Source organism: Schistocerca gregaria, chromosome 1 (assembly GCF_023897955.1).
Source record: "Schistocerca gregaria isolate iqSchGreg1 chromosome 1, iqSchGreg1.2, whole genome shotgun sequence".
Classification (NCBI taxonomy): Eukaryota; Metazoa; Arthropoda; class Insecta; order Orthoptera; family Acrididae; genus Schistocerca; species Schistocerca gregaria.
The window spans coordinates 355,757,449-355,777,988 of record NC_064920.1 but is presented as its reverse complement, the minus strand read 5'-3'; the positions used below and the strand labels follow the sequence as shown (position 1 = coordinate 355,777,988).

Here is a 20,540-nt window from a genome sequence, read left to right as displayed (position 1 = left end):
AGAGAATATTGAGAAGACCAGCCATATGCATGGAGTTTCCATGAAACTCATAATTTGCAGCATTGTCCCCAGAGCTGACTGTGGCCCTTTGGTTCTGATTCAAGTGGAAGGAACAAGAGATTTCAAAGATTCTGTGACAAGTTAGACGGCAATGTGCGCCAGGGGGTTGTCAGCTATGTGGTCCCCTAAATGGCTCTGTTGTGCACTAAACATCAGATGCTGCTACTCAGGCAACTGACTATGTCTCAGATGCACACAAGGGATTTTTAGATTATGCAACTATCCATCCAATCCAGATAATAATAACTGTACCAAACCCAGAAGTATCAACAAAAGAAATGCCTCCCACAGGTGTGAGTATTAAAATTCTAATGATTAACTGTCAAAGTATTTGCAACAAAGTGCCTGAGTTTGAAGTGTTCCTGAGAAGCAGCGAAGCTCACATAATACTGGGTACGGAAAGCTGGTTGAAACCTGAAATTGATAGCAGCGAGATTTTTGTGGAAAATTTGGGTGTTTGTCAAAAGGATATGCAAATGGGAAATGGAGATGGTGTATTTGTCGCAGTAGGGAAACTAAAATCTGCCGAGATAGAAATTGCTGCTGCATGTGAGACTGTTTGGGAAAGACTCAGTATCATGGATGGGCATAAAGAGATAACTGGATCCTTCTACCACTCACCAGACTCACTTCATGATGTAACCAAAAACTTCAGAGAAAATCTCAGTTCACTTGTAGATAAGTTCCCCAATCATACTACAGTCTCCAGCGAAGGTTTTATGTTTCCAACAATTAATTGGGAAAATTACAGTTTTGTTAGTGGTGTGCAAGATAAGACATCAAGTGAAACATTACTAAATGCCTTCTCTGGAAACTACCCAGAACAGACAGTTAGGAACCCCACTCATGATGGAAATATATTGGATCTAATGGAAACAAATATACCTAAACTCTTTGAGAGAGTCCACATCAAAACTGGTATTAGTGACTATGATGCTGTTGTGGCAACAATAATTACCAAAGTACAAAGGATAACTAAAACAAGCAGAAAGATATATACGTTCAGCAAGTTAGATGAAAAATCGGTAATGTCATATCTCAGTGAGAAACTTGGAACTTTCACCACAGGGCAGGAACTTTTATATGAACTATGGCACAATTTTAAAAGAACAGCTGACCATGTGCTGGATAGATACGTATCCAGTAGAACAGTTCATAATTTGATGGGACCCTCTACAGTATACAGTCACTGTAAACAAACTTCCAAAGAAACGGGAACTACTGCATAATAGGTGTACAACAAAGCAAAGGGCTATAATAAAGAGATGCTGAATAAAACGGGTTTTGCTGTCAAGAGAACAATGTATGATGACTTCAATGACTACCACAGCAGAATATTACCAAATGAGTTTCTGCAAAACCCAAAGAAATTCTGGCTGTATGTAAAGGCTGTTAGTGGCACCTAAGTTAGAATCCAGTTGCTAGTAAATCAGACAGGAACTGAAACTGAGGCTAGCAAAGCAAAAGCTGAAATGATTATCTCCATTTTCAAATGTTCCTTTACAAAGGAAAATTCAGGACTATTTCCCCAATTTAATCCTTGTACCACTGAAAAGATGAGTGCAGTAAGTATCAGTGTCAGTGGTGTTGAGAAACAGCTGAAATTATTAAAATTGAACAAAGCTCCAGGGCCCAATGAAATCCCTATGAGATTCTATACTGAATTTGCGACTGAGTTAGTCCCTCTTCTAACTATAATCTGTAATACATCCCTCTAAATAAAGCCATTCCCACTTCTTAGGAAAAAGCACAGGTCACACCTGCCCACAAGAAGGGTAGTAGAAGTGATCCTTAAAACTACCATCCCATACCCTTGAGATTGATTTGTTGTAGAATCTTAGAACAAATTCTGTGCTCAAACGTAATGAGGTATCTTGAACAGAATGACCTCCTCAATGCCAAGCAGCATGGACTCTGTAAATATTGGTCATGTTAAACCCAACTCGCACTTTTCTCACATGATGTACTGAAAGCTTTGAACCAAGGCAATCAGGTAGATGCAACCGATCTCAATTTTCGAAAACCATCTGACTCAGTACCCCCCCCCCCCACATACATTTATTGTCAAAAGTATTATATAGCGTGTAAAATGAAATTTGTGACTGGACTGAAGACTTTTTGGTTGGGAGGGCACAGCATGTTACCTTGGATGGAAAATCACTGTCCGATGTAGAACTAACTACAGTTGTGCTCCAGGAAAGTATGTTGGGACCCTTATTTTTCACATTGTATATTAATGACCTTGCAGACAATATTAATAGTAACTCAGACTTTCTGCATATGATGCAGTTACCTATAATGAAGCACAGTCTGAAAGAAGTTGCATAAGTATTCAGTCAGATCTTGATAAGATTTCAAAGTGGTGCAGAGACTGCCAACTTGCTTTAAGCGTTCAGAAACGTAAAATTGTGCACTTCACAAAATGAAAAAGAATAATATCCTCTGGCTATAATATCAATGAGTCACTGTTGGAATTGGCCAACTCATACAAGTACCTGGGTGTAACACTCTGCATGGAAATGATATGGAATTATCACACAGACTCAGTTGTGAGGTAAAGCAGGTGGTAGACTTCTGTTTATTGGTAGAATACTTGGGAAGTGCAGTCAGTTTACAAAAGAGATTGCTTACAAATCACTCGTGCGACCAGTTCAAGAATACTGTTCAAGAGCCTGTACCAAATACGACTAACAGGAGATACTGAACGTATACAGAGAAAGGCTGCAAAAATGGTCAGAGGTTTGTCTGATCCATGGGAGTGTGTCACAGAGATGCTGAAAAACCTGAACTTTCTAACTCCTGAAGATAGACGTAAACTATCCTGAAAAAGTCTGTTGACAAAGTTTCACAAACTGGCTTTACATGACGACTCTAAGAGTATACTAACATCCGCTATGTGTTGCTCACATAGGGATTGTGGGGATAAGATTAGAATAATTACTGCAAGCACAGGGGCAATCAATCAATCATTCTTCCCGCACTTCATACATGAATAGAAGTGGTGGTGTTTATATGATTTCCCTCCTATAAAGAGGTGATGTTAAGCTTCCTTAGGTTGCCTTTGTTTAGTCTAAAACATCATATTACATCACATATGGATAAATGAAGTATTCCAATCATTTGTGAGATACAGTGGTTTATAGTGGATCACATTAATAATTTTTCCAATTTATTTCTGCAGAATGAGTACCACACAAACAACAATAGCTTCATATACAATTTGTTATTTATACTATAGAAAATGGATTATTTACTCACTGGAAGAGGAAAATTTACATGGCACACATATTATGGGAAGGCAAACAGTGCAGCTACAATAAATTAAGCTCTGGATATGCATCTATACAAATTACAACTCTTCCATCAATACTTTGTTCACAAAGCAAGGACTGCATTTCATACCTTGTCCAAATTAAAGCCACTATCACAATTTATTAAATGTTCCACTAATTGAATCTCAAGTACTTCCTTGACCGGTGAGTCCCAAAATGACAATGTGGCAGCTAAAATCAACATGTTACTGTAGATGAAAGAGTAAACCACATCTATACAATGCTCTACCACTGCTGACTTGTTCGTTTGTACAATACAGGTTCATAGCTGGTGATCAATGGATCTCCCATGTTGATTGGTCAATGAATGAACAGACACAAATCTGTAAAGGAATCTGCATCTGTTTTTAGATGCAACAAGATATCTTTACATCTTGTTGTTGTTGTTGTTGGTGGTGGTGGTAGTGGTGGTGGTTTTAAACCTAAAGACTGATTTGATACAGCTCTCCATCCTAGTATTTCATATGCCAGTCTCCACGTCCCTGCATAATTACTTCAGTAACATGCATCTGAACCTGCTTACTACATTTCAGCGTTGGTCTTCCTCCCTTAATATTTACCTCCCACACTACCTATCTTATTTATTTATTCCATGTGATCTGATGGTACACAGTGTGTTACAGATGTCAGAAAATATCAGTTAACATTGTTAACATATATTAACATAAAGTATCCTAATGTATTATACTGCAAAGATCGGTTAAGTTTACTTCACTCCATTGCTCAGGATTTTCAATTTAACATAAATCGCAAGATTACTGTTCTAGGTATTCATTTATAGAGTAAAAACAGTGACACAACAAGTACGACTTCAGGGCTTTGCTAAATTATATGTTGTCTTCGATGGACTTAATACTAGTGGGAAGATTGTTGAACAGTTGGAGGCCCATGTGGAAAGCTCCATTTTTATACAGTTGAGTGTTTGTACGTAAAACATGTAGATTTGAGTTTTTCCTGATGTTGTGTTTATGTGCCCTATCAATGATTACTTCTTTTAATCAGGCTGTGCCATAAATTTCTTTTTTAACCAACCGAATTTGACATTTCTTCATTATTTATTCGATTTGCCATCTATCCTCAAGCATTATTCTATAGCACCACATTTCAAACTCTTCTATTTTCTTCTTGTCCAAACTGTTTATTGTCCATATTTCACTTCCCTACAAGGCTACAATCCAGTCAAATACATTCAGAAAATACTTCCTAATATTTAAACTTATATGCAATGTCAACAGATTTCTCTTTTTCAAAAATTCTTTTCTTGCTACTGCCAGTCTGTATTTTACATCCTATCTATTCTGGGCATCATCAGTCATTTTGCTGCCAAAATAGCAAAAATCATCTATGAGGTGCTATCTAAAATTTTCAGGACTGGTGCTGCCATCTGTTGAAAACCTCACCTTTGGACTAATGGTCATCATCACCCTCGAAGTAGTTCCCATCCGCACGTACACACCGTCCCAGCACTTCTGCCACTGGCCGAATGTTTTATGGAAGTCCTTTTCTTTGAGGGTGTTTATCACTGCCAGCAGTGCTTCTTGAATTCTCTCTAGAGTGTTGAACTGATGTCCTTTCAACTTTAGTTTCAGTTTTGGGAATAGCATGAAGTTGCAAGGTGCCAAATCTGGTAAGTACGGTGAGTGGGGCACAACCGACGTGTTGTCTTCTGCCAAAAAGGTCCTGGTGAGCAAGGACGTGTGACAGGGCACGTTGTCGTGATGCAACAGCCAGTTCCCTTCACGCCAAAGTTTGGGCCATCATCGCCACATGTTTTCACAGAGCCATCACAGTAGTGCGCGGAATTCACTGTTTGGTTGGGTGGGATGAATTTTTTGTGCACCATTCCCTTGGTATCAAAGAAGACGATGATCATGCTCTTCACTTTCCTCTTCACCTGTCTCACTTTTTTGGGTCTTGGAGAGTCCTGGCTCTTACACTGGGATGATTGTTGCTTTGTCCCCCAAACACTTGTTGAATCATTACAAGGGTGTCCATAGCACTTTTCCCGAGATTCGCACAGAATTTGATACATACACGCTGTTCTGTTTGCAGATCCATCGTAAAATCGCCACACATCAAACACAGAGTATTACAGAAATCACTGTGGATACACAACATGTCCTCCCAGCTGAATGCCACTCCGCACACTGACCCATCAGATATGCAGCTCTCGCCAGCTAGCGGTGCAAAGATCTACTACTACTACTTTTCAGATGGCAGCACCAGTCCCAAAAATTTTGGATTCCACTTCGTATTATTTTTAGTCTCATTTCCTAATCTGATGTCCTCAGCATCACCTGATCTACATTACGTTACATCTGTTTTACTTTTGTTCACATTCATCTTCCAAGATACTATACTTTTTGTTTCACTTATCTCCCAGGAATTTTTACTACAGTAACAATGTCATTGACAAAAACCTCAAAGTTATTATTTCCCAGAACTTCAATTCCCACTCCAAATCTCTTCTTGGTTCGCTACATACCTTTATCAATGTACATGGCGAATAACATCGGGGATAGGCTACTTCTCTGTCCCCTTCCCTTTCATGTCCTTTCACTCTTGTAACTGCAATCTCTGCGTTTTATCCCTGCTACCTACAGAATTGCAAAGATTGTAGTCAACATTCCCAAAATCTTTATCTAAATCTACAAATGTAATAAATGTACCTCTGCCTTTCTTTAACCCATTTTCTACATTAATCACAGAGTCAGAAACACATATTGTGTCCTACATTTCTCTGGAACCCAAACTGATCTTCTTTGATGTCTGGCTCTACCAGTTTTTTCATTCTTTCCTAACTAATTCATTTTAGTATTTTGCAACTATGGCTGGCTCCTCCCAAAGGATCTCAATAATGTCGAGGGAATTTTGTTTACTCCAACTTAGGTTTTTCAGAATTCTGTCATTACTTTTCACATTATTATATCTCCCATCTCAGCTTCCTTTACTTCCAGTTTCCTTACGAAAATGTTGTCTTCCAGTTCATTTTCCTTGTTTAGCCCTTCTGTATATTCCTTCCATCATTCATTTATATGCTTAGTCCTGCTTTTCAATCTGAGCTCTTGATATTCATACAGTCACTTCTCTAATTTTTCTATGGATGGCATCCATTTTTTCCGTATTCAAACATGTTTCCACAGCCTTGAATTTGTCCTCTAGGTGTTCCTGCTTAGCTGATTTTCACTTTCTGTCAGTCTCATTTGTTGATGTCTGTACTTCCTTTTGCCAACTTTCCCCAGTTATATTCCATATCTTGTATGGTGTTACAGGATTTAATCTGAGGTCAAATGTTTGCTCTTTTTGTCTTCTATTGCCTTCACTATTTGATCTCTAAAAGCTACTCATTTGTTTTGCACTGTATCCCTTTCTGCAGTCACAATCAATCGTTGTCTAACACTCCATTTGAAACTCTCAACAACCTCTGTTTCTTTCAATTTATCCAGGTCTCATCTCCTTAATTTCTTACCTTTCCACTGCTTCTCAGTTTCAATCTGCAGTTCATAATCAATAAATTATGGCCAGAGAAGGCAAATCATCCCCTAGAAATGCTCTTCTGTTTAAAATCTGTTTTTGAAATCTCTGTTCAACTATTAAGTAATGTATATAAAACCTTTTGGTATCGCCATGTCACTTCCAGATATATGACAAGGGTGTGCAGAAAAGTAATCCAATTTTTTATCCTGTTCTCCATACTATTTGAGGTATTACATGTCAACTTTCCCACTTTGCTGATGCAAGTTGCAACTCTCTGCTGCTAGAGGGGTCTGAACTGCAGCATGTAACATGGTACTGTGTAACGTTAACTATGCTGGTGTGTGAGAAACAGGGTGCTTCGTCCACACATGGAGTACCCCCTCCTTCAGCATGACAATGCCAGACCACACTTGAGTGCTGCTACATCTGTAACAATCTGATGCCTTGGGTTCACTGGCTTTAATCATCTTCCATACAGTCATGACTTGGTCCAATCCAATTTCCATTTTTCCCCATCGCCACGGTGACTGTGTTGAGAAATAAATGATGTAAAGAATAAAGATGTAGATTGTTAATTAAGTTTGTTTTATTTAAAAAGCTTTAACAGTTTACACTGTGTTGAGAAATAAATGGTGTAAAGAATAAAGATGTAGATTGTTAATTAAGTTTGTTTTACTTAAAAAGCTTTAACAGTTTACACATAAAATAATCGGAGATGTTACTTCAACATGCCCTTGTATCTTCTTTCATGGTTGTTAAACAAAGCATTAACAACAATTAAATTAAGCTGTGCAAAATTCTATCTGCAGGTTCCCCTTCATTCCTTTCCCTCAAACCACATACTCATACCATTTTTCCTTGTTAATTTTCCTACCACGAAATTCCAGGCCCGTCATTACATCAGTTAAAAAAAAAAAGATTCTCTTGCCTTGCACAGCCTCATTCATCAGCTTCATTAGGTGTAAACTGCCTATCATTTCATAGTTATGGTGATATTTCATGATTAAGTATGCTACTCTGCAAAACTTGAAAAGCTTGCAATGAGAAATAGGGCTCGCTATGAGTTTGCATTTGGTGCATGTTAGGTCACACAAAAGTCGTACCAAATGGAATAAACATATTGAATTATCCTTTTCTCTTGATATAAGAACTATATCTATCTCCGATCTTGAGAAAATTGATTGTATGCTGTGCATTTACTTCCACTCACGTGCAGAAACTATAGAGTGAAAGTGAAATATTCATAACATGCCTCATACCTCATAAATGGGTCAAGACATTAAATGAGCTTTTGGCAAATGACATCAAGCAAACAGAGGATATTTTGCCATATAGTTAACATGCAAAACTTTCTTATCTACTGTGCTGTGTGAAGGAGGGCAGGAAGATTACAGTTTAACATCCTCTCAACATTGTAGTTTTTGCCCGCATCTCGTGGTCGTGCGGTAGAGTTCTCGCTTCCCACACCTGGGTTCGATTCCCGATGGGGTCAGGGATTTTCTCTGCCTTGTGATGGCTGGGTGTTGTGTGATGTCCTTAGGTTAGTTAGGTTTAAGTAGTTCTAAGTTCTAGGGGACTGATGACCATAGATGTTAAGTCCCATAGTGCTCAGAGCCATCGTAGTTATTAGAGACAGGGCACAAGCTCATATTACGAAAGGATGGAAAAAGAAATTAGTTACACACTTTTCAAAGGGACCATCCCAGCATTTGCATGGAGTGATTTATGGAACACCTAACTCTGGGTGGTCAGACAGGGATTTGAACTGTCATCCTCCCACAGAAAGTCCAGTGTGCTAGTCATAACACCACCTTACCCAGTAGCAATATATAAGAAATTTCAGATCTTTTTCAGTGAAGTAATGAAATTATTTTAAGGGCCATTGACAGCTGGTAAAATAAGAATTGGTATGGGTTTGCAACAACATAAGTGAAGAAATTACAAGTTTATTTTTATACTGAGGATGAGTTATTCATTTGTTACTGAGCACATTTCTCCACGAGTGTTTGTTTGATAACAGATTGTTTCAGGACTTTGTTACAGCTGCAATTGCATTAGCATCTTAGAGAAGTGAAACCTTGTAAACATCACTGTGTTTTGGTTAATGAAATGATTCTACATGGAAACAAGAAAAAGGAAACAATGTTTACAAGTAAGGTGAAAATAAACTGCAGCTACCATTGCAGTTTCTGTGTAATCCTGTAACACAGTGTGTTTTTAACAATAAACAGTTTACTTGTTGGATTACTGACCATACTAGCATAACCTGTTAACATGGTTGTTTGCACACTTGCTAGTTGTATCTTACAAGTTCTGCTTGTGAATAACCTTCAGCTGCTGAACCGCACCTCCCCTACCACACAGCAACTGCCCACAGTGGAGGCGCCTCTCTCCCCCCACCCCCACTATAACTGCCCCCACCAATACCACACAATCTGCAGTTGAGGCCAATTTATTTAATGTGTACCTTAACCCTAACAGTTTTGCACATATTTGCTTTAGTTTGGAAAAACATATACTCAGCTGGCCAGAGATTCTACGCACTTTGTTAATTCCCACTAAATCCAACATCAATCTATTAGTTTTCATTTTAAATTCACTAACCTACCTAACTGATAAAAGAGTCTAGCTGGACACTTTTTTTACCTTCAGAATATTTTACTCAAGAGGATGCCATGATCATGAAGCCATTCGCTAGAGCTCCATGACACAGGAAAAGTAGTAGCTTTTGTTTCCCCTTGCCTTCAGCCACTCACAGTACCAGTGCAGCAAGGCCATGTTGCGTGATGTTAAAGGTCAGATCACTCAATCACCCAGCCATTTCTCCTGCAACTACTGAAACGGCTGCTGTCCTCTTCAGGAACCACAGAACCACAGGTCGGTCTGATGTCTCCACAGATAATCCTTCATTGTTGTTGCTGTTGTTGTTGCAACTATAGTACAGCTACCTGTATCGTACAGGCACATGAGTTACCACACCTCAGTAAAGTGTACGGTTCGTGAGGGCCCTACCTTTTTATTGGCCTGAATTTTGACAAAGGTATAAATAACTTCTTTGATTATGTGTTCATGTCATTTCACTGTCAATTTAAAGGTGAGTTTTATGAATGGACTGATAGAAATACCACGACAGGCCCTCTGTCCGATCTGGTGAGTAATTCACTTATTGGAACTTTGAGGACAAGGCACTGAACTTGGCAAGACTCCAACCAACAACATTCTGTAGGTACAGGAATAATACATTTGTGGTTATGGCCTCACATAAAAGATGGATTTCATCAGTTTTTGAGGCATCTGAATTCCATTAACGCAAGTATTTAATTCATCCTGGAAATCGAGAAGGATGATTGGTTCCGTTCTGCCCCCCCCCCCCCCCCTTCCCCGCACACACATACATATCTCTATTTACATGTCTGCAGTTTCCATGGCCCTTCACAAACTGCTGGGGTCCTTAAAACTTTGGTGCATAGGGTACATACGAGTTTCAGACAACGACACTCTGCAGCTTTGAGTTCTTACTCCTAAAGAGCATCTCTGAAATGAATGGATATTCCCAACAGATTCACAAAACATTTCACATGAAACCAAAAATATGTGAAACTGTAAACACTGATACACTATCAAAAAGACAAAAATATGAGGGCAAATCAAGTTAATTGCATTTCTGCCTTAAATGAGTGCACTTTCCTCAGACGCAGGTTGTATCCTAGCAAACACTGTGCAAAAGTATTCTTCCACCCTCCTATAAAGACTGCATCTATAATTGGTTCTGTGAAGGATATCTTGTTGCGTCAAACAGGAGGTATTACCAGATTCCTTGTGAGAGAATACAGACTGACCAAACACAACCAACTATTGGTGTTAGACGCCTTGAATACCATTGATAGACCTGCTTGCTCAACCAGACAAGTCAGTAGCAGCGAACTTTGTGCAGACATGGCTACTACATGGACTACAATGACATGAAGATTTTAGTTTCCACCAAATCAATTTGGCACTCAGTGTCTAAGGAAGCCACAGGGATACAATTTTTAAAACATTTAATAAATTGCAATAGACATTTTCATTTGGACATGGCTTAAAGTCTGGCCCCTGCTATAATTAAAACAGAGAGAAGTTGCTATGGTGTTGCCATCAATGAAGATAAATTGATAAAGGATTCAACCACCTGAGTGCTTTATCCATCTGCTACTGGGGAGGGTCTACACATCTGCAAGGTGTACATCTTTGCCACTGACTAGAATTTGTGTTGTAAACTTGGCTGTGTAGTACTCCACGGTATTGCATATAAAACCATTTATGGTACTGTGTTGTCAACCTCTCAGGTCACTTTAACGATGACCGGAAGATATTTTGTTGAACTATCAACTGAAGGGTTGGAATCTGTGGGGCTACACACCTTAAATTCAATGGATTATTCAGTATACCATAAAAATGTACAAATACACAGTATAATAACAACACAAGTGTTTAGAGGTTAATCAACACATCTCAAATTATTTCTTGGCCACCAGGTACTGCAGCTCAACTTCCTTTGATGATCTGATGCTTATTTTCAGTTTTTTGTATGTAACATGTAACACAGATGTCTAAGAATCCAAAATATTGAACATCTCCCATTTGATAATGTTAGTATAGTAATAGGTATACAGACTGCCTTAAAGACCGAGATGTCTGTGTGCATAAACTCTCTTTAAAAGTGTACATATGTATTCTGAGCAAAATATAGGTTGCCTCTTACACACAAGGTTACAGCAACCAGCCACTTTTTACAGTGTTATTTATTTATTTAAACAGTAGTGCTGTTACTGATTTTGAACCGATAGGGTCATCTTCAGATGTCTAATTAACGTTTTACATTAGATTTCGTCTTTTGTTTCCCCAGCTGATGAAACTTCCTTGGGGTGGTGATGTCCTACAACCGAAACAAAATGTGCGGCAACGTCTTTTTGATTGCAGTTGTGCCTCATGACGATTTTAAGTGTTGTAAACAAATTATTATTTTTATTAAATGAAAGTTGTTTTGGTTACTTACAATGGAGAATCTGTGACACTATGTTCCTGTGCAGGTTGCTTATCATCTTGCAGCATCAAAAACTGTATAATACACAAAAAAGTGCATTATACAGTTTTCGATGCTGCAAGATAATAAACAACCGGCACTGGAATGTAATGGCATGGCGTCTTCATTGTAAATAACCAAAACATCTTCCATTTAATAATAATAACTTTTACAACACTTAAAATCATCATGAGGCACAATTACAATTAAAAAGATGTTGTCTCACATCATCTTTTGGTTGTAAGGCATCACCACCCCAAGGAAGTTTCATCAGGTGGAGAAACAAAACACGCAATCTAATGTAAAACGTGAACTAGCTGTCTAAAAATGAGCCTATAGTTTCAAAACCAGTAACGAGCTGTTTAAATAAATAAATAGATAGATAACATTTTAAAAAAGTGGCTGGTTGCTATAACCTTCTGTGTAAGAATCAACCTATATTTTGTACGCAGCTATCGACTCAAAATGTCTGTTTTTTACAAAATAGCATTTTGAGCAAACACTCAGAATATATTTTGACTGGGCAACCTTAAGAGGCTAATAATCAAAACGCTGTTTGTGTGGGAATAACTTTTGTACAACAAAATCAATATTTATAATTTTTGTTTAGCTGACTTATTATACACTATGCCACACATTTTATGAACACCGCACATAAAATTGATATTACAACATATGAAATGCCTGGAATGTTTTTTGTCAGTGTAAAACTTTTCAGCTGCAGGGAAGTTTTAAAGTCAAATATTTTAAGTGTTCTAATACTTTTATATCACTGTATGTATATTTCATCCTTCTTCGTTTATAAAATGGGTCAAGTTAAAAACTTATTTTGATGTTAATTTTCTTTTCGTTTTACAAAAAATTGTCAGTACTTGTCGGTGAAATGAAATATGGTCAAAAGGCAGAGCAAACACATAGTAGCAAATTGTAAGTTATTCATGCCTATGTGGTTTCTTGGTACACTGCTGAAAGAACTGTATTTGTGCCCAGTAACATACATCTCATGGTGTTTCCATTTAAAATAACATTTCTAAAAACCTTCCAACAAACGGCTGCTCTAGGGAACAAATTTCTAAAAGTTATCTTGCCAAAGAATGATGAAAATTGCTATTGATATTTCTTTGCCCTGCGAAAGCATAAGCATGAGCATTGAGGACACACAGAAGCACAACACGGAAAAGAAATGTTACATCATTTCGTGATCAGTCAATGTAACCCCCACAGCACGTCGAATCAGCCACCTACATCAATACTCAAGTTGCAATCTATAAAAACATTACAGTCTATTGATCTTTTTATCAATATTCCTGTCAGTCTTTTCCATCCTAACAATTTCTGTGGAATAAAAGACAACACTGTACTTCTCTTTTGTCAAACCACTTTATGGAATGCATCATATTAGTTGACATCAGTTCTCTTGTAGTTTTGGCATATTGCATCTATTCTCATGAACAGTACCACATGTGAGTGTGAAGCTAGTGGGCCACATCTGAGTTTGAATACTACTTGCCAATAAAGAGCTTGTCCAATTCAAAATAGGTCTAAATGTTGCAATTATTTCATTACTTTTTCCCAAACTGTAGAACTGCATTTCCATTGTTGTGACTGTGTATACAATGGAATCTGGGAAATTTAGCCTTAAGGCCAAATATCATAAACATAAACCTCTTTTATTTGCATGGAATAAATGAACGAAGTCTATCTGACCTTTGAACAACATACTTTTATCACTGCAGAGTTTTGATGTGTTGAAAACTACTGCAGATAGCTCTTCAGTCTTTATCAGAGATATTCTAAATTTGGAATAAACTATTTTCTCTGGTACTGGTGAAATTATCATTGAAGTGAAAACTTATCTGACTTTATAGAAGGTCTTGGGACAAAATTTTGTTGAAAAGTGGAATGTTTGAAAGTATCTCTGCTGATAACCACTAATTTTCAAATTTCCCACACAAGCCATGGAAGGGAATTGTCTGAAAAAAATTCCATCAGATCATCTGTCAGAAAGATCATTAATAAAAAGATGCTGCATGAATCATTCTCTAATTAACATATGCATTCTAACAGTAACCATCACACACATGCATAAATAGGTGTAAATAAGTTATTTTTCTCAATTAAGCCTGATGGTATAAAATTCTCTTCTCAACATTATTTCAATACCACTTCTAGGCTCTTGAGATTCTGAATAAAAATCAGCTAAATCTCTCATAGAAAGGGCATATTGGTGTGTGGTATACTGATGTAAATGGCTCAGGATTGGTACTCTGAGATTCTGTAGAACTGTCATTAAGTTCATCTTATTGTTTCCTACAGTGACTTTCCAGGAGTTTGTCCTCTGCACAACAATAGCAAAGTTTAATTTTTTATGTAAATATGTAACTCATTTTAACCATACAGAGACCACAAGATTAAATGTTAGTATACACCTCAATTAAGCAGCCCAAACTTTGAACATTTACTGGGGGCAGGTGGACAGGGGCGACAAGGCCAAGGGGGGAGGGTTGATAGATATTTGAAGTTGCTTGTTAATGTGTTCACAGTACATAGGTACCAGTACAGCAGCATATCTTAAGATACCCAAAGTGCCACAGTGCTCAGAGTTGAATGATATGGCACATCTAAATGCATATATACCACCAAAAATACCTACAGCACACGTGAAATGGTGTATGTGTCAGATGTGACACACCATAACATTCAAAGGATTAATAATTTGCTCTTTATTCATAAGAATTACAATGAAGAAGCTATTAAGAAAACATAATCCTGACATATTCCATTCAAAAACAATCACTGAAAACATTGCAAGGAATTACTCATGACAGAGTTACCAATCATTTAGTCATAATTTGCATTTTGTCCAAGTATATGGTACCCACCTATAGACAATCTATAACTTATTTCAATAAGTGCTTTTAATAATGTATATGTTTTTTCCCCACCAGCTGCTACGTTTAGCAACTTGCTAAGTTGAAATTCAATTCGGACTGTAAAATTCAGTGTCCATTTACACGTGGAACAGTAGCAAAACTAAATTCTATGTGAAAGCTACTTCCCATCGCTGTCTTCACTCACATTTGATATGCTCAGTACAGTACGCATCAATACCAATCTTTCATAATTTTCGCTAACACATTACAAGGTGAGGCAGAGAAAGTACAGGTTTTTCCAATGGGTAGAGCACTGGAAGAAAAAGGGTGCAATAGTCATTCCTGTCCAGCAACCACCGCTGTAGACACTGATGTTTTAGCTCAGTAAATACTGTGCGTTTAGAGAATAGCAGTTTCTCCCTGAAAAAAAGTGAATCTGTGATGATCGTCTTCAGACAGTACTTCAATGCTACCCAGTAAGAGTGACAGCAGACTGCAACATGCTACTACAATTGGCAGATTTGCTCCAAAGTACAAAAAATGAGACAAGAGTGGAAACTACACTGCTTTACATAAAGCAATGAAAATCCAAGCAAGTACAAGCAGTGAGAATTCTAACTGTAGCGTTATGCATGGCAACATTCTGTGGCTTTATACATGTCAGGGTGGTCCCTAAAGTAGGTAGAAGTGCACATACAGTGAATTGCACTTCCACGTGTAGTTGAAGGCCACTGAATTACATAAAGAATTTTGCTCACCACTTTAAATGGAATAATACCTTACTGATAATTAGTGACAAAGCAAATATTCACCTGACTTGTGCAGAGAATAAACAGACTTGTAACCCACAACAGCTACACCAATGACATCTTCATAGCCCCAAGGTGACAATATGATGCAGCAGGTCACAAATTAGGATAATCCTGCAGTACGGTTTGAAGAGGTGGCTGTTTTTTTAACAGTTTCATCCACATGCTATAGACTTTGTGTAAACACGTTTTTTTCTGTTCTTTTTTCCCCCAATGGAACAGTGCAGCAATATACACAAAGATCACAGAGGATGGAGATACAGTACACATTCTCCCAAACGATAATCAACAGATGTGCATGATTCTAACACATACCAGATTAAGTTCATTATTTATACTCAAGAGGTAATCTGAAAGTTAGGATGTATGCAGCACAAGCAAAACCACAAAGAGTAGGAGACTAAAAAAAATGTTGTTATTCAGGACCTGGTGGAAGCACCAGTGCAAACATTAAGAGTGATCAATAGATAATTTTGCACAATGGTTATGAATTTGTGTCTCTTAATGACTGATGATATCTTAATTTTATCATTTATAAATAACTCACAGTGTTCCAGTTCAAGCTACATGAACATATCTTACTTTCTGTGTATGTACATCTGTATTTTTTTTCTTTCTTTTTAGATAAACCAAGTGCACATGTTTCAAAACAGCACGTTTCTTCTGCCCCACACTGTGTAAATCTGTTTTAGTTACAAGAAAATACTCACTTTCAAAACTGACTCTCCATCTTTCCGTCGTTTTTTTTCTTCATCCTTAATTCTCTTACGTTCCATTTCCTTCCTGCGCCTTTCTTCTCGTTTCTCATCACGTAACTTCTGCTGCTCTGCTCGCCTCTGTTTAATGTATTCCAGTAGAGGAGTTGTTGTTATTTTAGGTGCTGGCTCTGTTAAGTTTTACTGAAGTTTTACTTCAATACATTAGTTGTACAAAAACCTAATTTTTTGCCCATGCAATATACAAGAACAATGAACATCTATCACATTCTGAAACATATCTGACATCAAAAAGCACATAAAGGTCATCATAATGGCCATGAAGAAAATTATCATCTATTATTACCCATAAGATGTACCACACACAGAATTACATTTATCATCATAAAGACTGAGAAAGAAACAATGAGATGCAAACAACGTAACATTACTAAAAACTTACTTTTATTTCAACTGGATAACTGAACAGATACATCAGCCATACAAAAAGGAAATACAGTACTATAGGTGAGTCGGCATAAGCTGACCCCTGACAATTGCAGTGGACTGGGTGCAGCTGCTTCGCGTGTCTACCTCTTCAGATAATGTAACGTGATTTTGTAAACATCTCTATGGCAAAGCCTCAGTGTTGTCACAACTCTGTAAATAGCTAGTGTTTATGTCGAAAATCATTAGCACTTTGTAGTTGAAAGCTGGCAACAGTGTTGCAAGCTGTGTCAGGACTCTTCTTATGCTGTCTTGACTATAGATCAAAGGGATAGGGCCATTTGAGCGTATCAATACAAGACTTCTGCTTTTAAACATGAAATAACGATGACAATATTTATTTTGCTCCTATACTTATTGTTTATTTTTAAGATGTAATGGGTCAAAGTAGATGTATGGTATAAGTAGGTTCAATATTTCCAGACCAAATAAAGGCTGATTCACACTGAAACATTAACATTAATACAGTAGCTGTGTGCTGAGTAAAAGGTATAGTACTCTACTGTGAATTGCCTTTTTGAGCATTTTTGAGAACTTGAATAACAATTATATTGCAATTTAGTTATTGATTTCATATGTTTCTTCTATACAATGTAGAGGTCTCACCACTAACTATTTCAGTGTATCTAGTAAAAGATCTGATAAGAAGGATGTGTAACCCAAGTAACTAAGTCCCAAGCTAATGCAGAGTGTAAAAATTTTCACTATGCTACATGGTATGTGACTGAAAACACATGAATCCATATGCCTCAGTGAGCTAATAACTCTTTCAGTTCCCTTGCTATTTCTATACAGTACCTCCAGTTCCAGCTGTTGCTACAAAATTGTGTTCTTGTAAGAACTCTGCTAAACTCATATTACTAAGTAGAACACAGTGAAAGTATTTTCTCACTGGTCACTGTGTAAGCTGAGATGAGAAATAAAAGTTAAGCTGTTATATCTGTGTTTTGTGAAGCAGTTTTGGCAATGCTTGCCTAGAGGTATGCTGGGACTTCAAGAAGATCTGTCAACATTCGATTTTAAAAAACCCATTAGGGAATAGCACACACATTTCATCATCTTGAACTGGCTGTAGCCCTTCACATCCCAGTAATAGAATAATATCAGGGCATGAAATATATTTAAAAAGTGGTAGCAGGGAACTAGAGGCAGCTTCTGTAGATTGTAAAACACAGTCGCTTTGGTGGCAAAAATTTAAGCTGAACTTTGCCGTTAAAATCAACCATAACTCAACTTGAACTATGTATTCCAAGAAATGATGGAGAACAGCAAACAAGCTGTGAACAACACTAAATAGTTAATATAACTTATGGGAATACAGCTTGATGATGCCTTCAATAACCACCAGTATTTTGACAGGTGCACATCCAGTCATATTGGACGACACAAATGCAGCAAGGAATGGGTGCACACCTATCGAAATATCAGCAGTTGTCGAAGACGTCACCTGGCTGCATTCCCTTATGTTAACATTATTTCACAATATGTACAAGATTTCAATTTTGACACAAAAAACACATCACATATTGCTTGCTTCTCATAAATTATCTCAAACTATCTTCTCATTAAGCCAACATCGATGCAGTGTCAAACTACAGCTAGTAAAGGAACAGTGTCCTGTCCAGTTCTTATGCTCTCCTTAACATTGTCTGAGGAGAAGGATTCATTTTTATGTGATAATGCCAATGAAAATAAAATCTTGGATGAACAGACAGTAAATGTATTTATACACTTTTGGGACAGAATATTCTAAGTATAGACACATTGCAATAAGGCAGAAAAGTAATTAAATTCTCTTCAAATAAGAGGTTTACTTACTGTCTGGAGGTACAACCACATCAATAGTCTGCTTTGATGAGTTGGCTTCCTTTTTCTCTCTTAGTGTTTCCAAAAATGCAATATATTCAGGATCATCTTTTAATGTACCTGCTTTTAGATCTCTCTTTTTCCCCTGACGTTTTTTGGGTATCCTTTGAAACTGTGCAAACTCAACAACTGCTGGATATTCATTCCCTGAAATAAAGATGATTATATCAAATCAAAATTACTCTTGCACAGTTTTCTTTGGAAATGATGACTTTTTTAACACAATGGAATGAAAGGAAAAAGGAACTCCACAATCAAGCCTCAAGAACATCACAACATCAAACAATTGCAGTGTGATTCTCTTCCCTAACATGACACATAGCATAGGTATAGAGAGGCGTGGGCCTAGCTCAACCCTAGCCATGTCAAAAGGCTTGGATGCACCCTGCACTAATCCTCTTTCCAAGGAAGAATCCATGTCGGGACCAAGAAATAAAGCCAGATAATCCAGATGGTAGTCAGACACACTGACCAATCAGCCACACAGATTAACGATGACATAAATGTTGTAAAAGTAATTGGTGCTCTTTTCTGGGATTAACAATTGCTTTGATAAACAAGAGTATATCCTTCTACAAAAATCTTAATTTAGTTTGTGTATCAAAAACCAATATTCTGGTTGATCACAACTCTCCACATAACCATGAGGTGCATGAGTGACCATTTTCTCAAGAAAATGATGTATATCAAAAGAATGAGTGTCATGAATAACACATTTTTATCAATGTAACTTGAGGCTACTGGCTATCCCTAGGTTGGAAATTTTATTCCCAGCTATTGGAATTGGATTTTTCAATAATTCATCAGCACCATTCACTCAATAACATCTGCTTGCTGTCAAACTAAATGTGTGATGAGCAGTTGGATTATCACACAGTAGACAAAATGTCTGCACAATCACTGAGGAACTGGTTGCAACAGAAAATCGAAAACTGAAAGGTTTCAAGTTAGTTTCTGTAATGAAACTGATCTTGCCTTTATACAACTGATAAGGAATAGGAAAGTGATTCACAAACATGATTATTCAAGGGCTAATTATGAAAATTGTCCAGAACCCCATGTTAGAGAGGCACAGTAGGAAAAGTGTTGGGAAAATCAAGAACAAAATGAGAGGAATATAAGGATGACTATGATTTAATAATACACACATGCCAATATCATTAGAGACTAAGCACATACTGAGATTTGAAAAGTATTGGGAAGGAAATCACCTATGTCCTTTACAAAAGAACCACTCCGGCATTAGGCTTACACTATTCAAGGCATCCACTGAGATCAAAGGTTGAAATCTGAGGACCTTTGATATTTAAAGCAATGAAAAGAGAAAGGAAGGGCTTGTTGAAACTATACAGACAGATGAGGTAAGTACTGACACTGACATAAGTCGAAAGAATAACAAAAATATGAAAGGACAGATGCTACTCACCACATAGAGGAGGCACTGAGTGGCTGACAGGTGCACAATGAAAAAGACTGCTTGATATTATTCAGTTATCAGTCTAAATCCATAAGAAGTACACAACAAAACACTTACACATTCGTGCAAGTACAAGTCACACACATATGATCACTGTCACCTCTGGGTACTAGGTTTTGACTGCAAGTGCATCTGAGGTGAGCAGCAATCTTTGCTGGGATGGGTTGTGGGGATTCAAAGAGGTTTGGGGCAGGGAGGGATACAGAACAGGGGAGGGGAAAGATGCCTGTGCTTTTTGCAGAAGTATGCAGGGAAGTGGTGGGTTCAGGATAGTGGGTATAGGGATAGGGCAGTGGGGCAGGGCAAGGGAGAGAGATAGAGAAGGGGAAAGGATTACGCAGGCACTGGCAGGACATACATTGTGTGTCAGAGAGGGAACAAG

The 20,540-nt window shown here is 37.6% G+C and overlaps 1 protein-coding gene across 2 annotated transcripts in view; it reads right to left on the bottom strand.

Annotated features, from left to right (window-relative positions):
* Positions 1-20,540, bottom strand: part of LOC126345561 (trichohyalin-like) — a 77,422-nt gene that overhangs the window by 31,027 nt on the left and 25,855 nt on the right. For both annotated transcript variants that reach the window (XM_050002112.1, XM_050002111.1), the window contains exons 3-4: positions 18,634-18,828; positions 16,324-16,499 (exon numbers count right to left, since the gene is read on the bottom strand). In XM_050002112.1, coding sequence (XP_049858069.1) covers positions 16,324-16,499; positions 18,634-18,828 — 371 coding nt within the window. The remainder of the gene's footprint in view (positions 1-16,323; positions 16,500-18,633; positions 18,829-20,540) is intronic.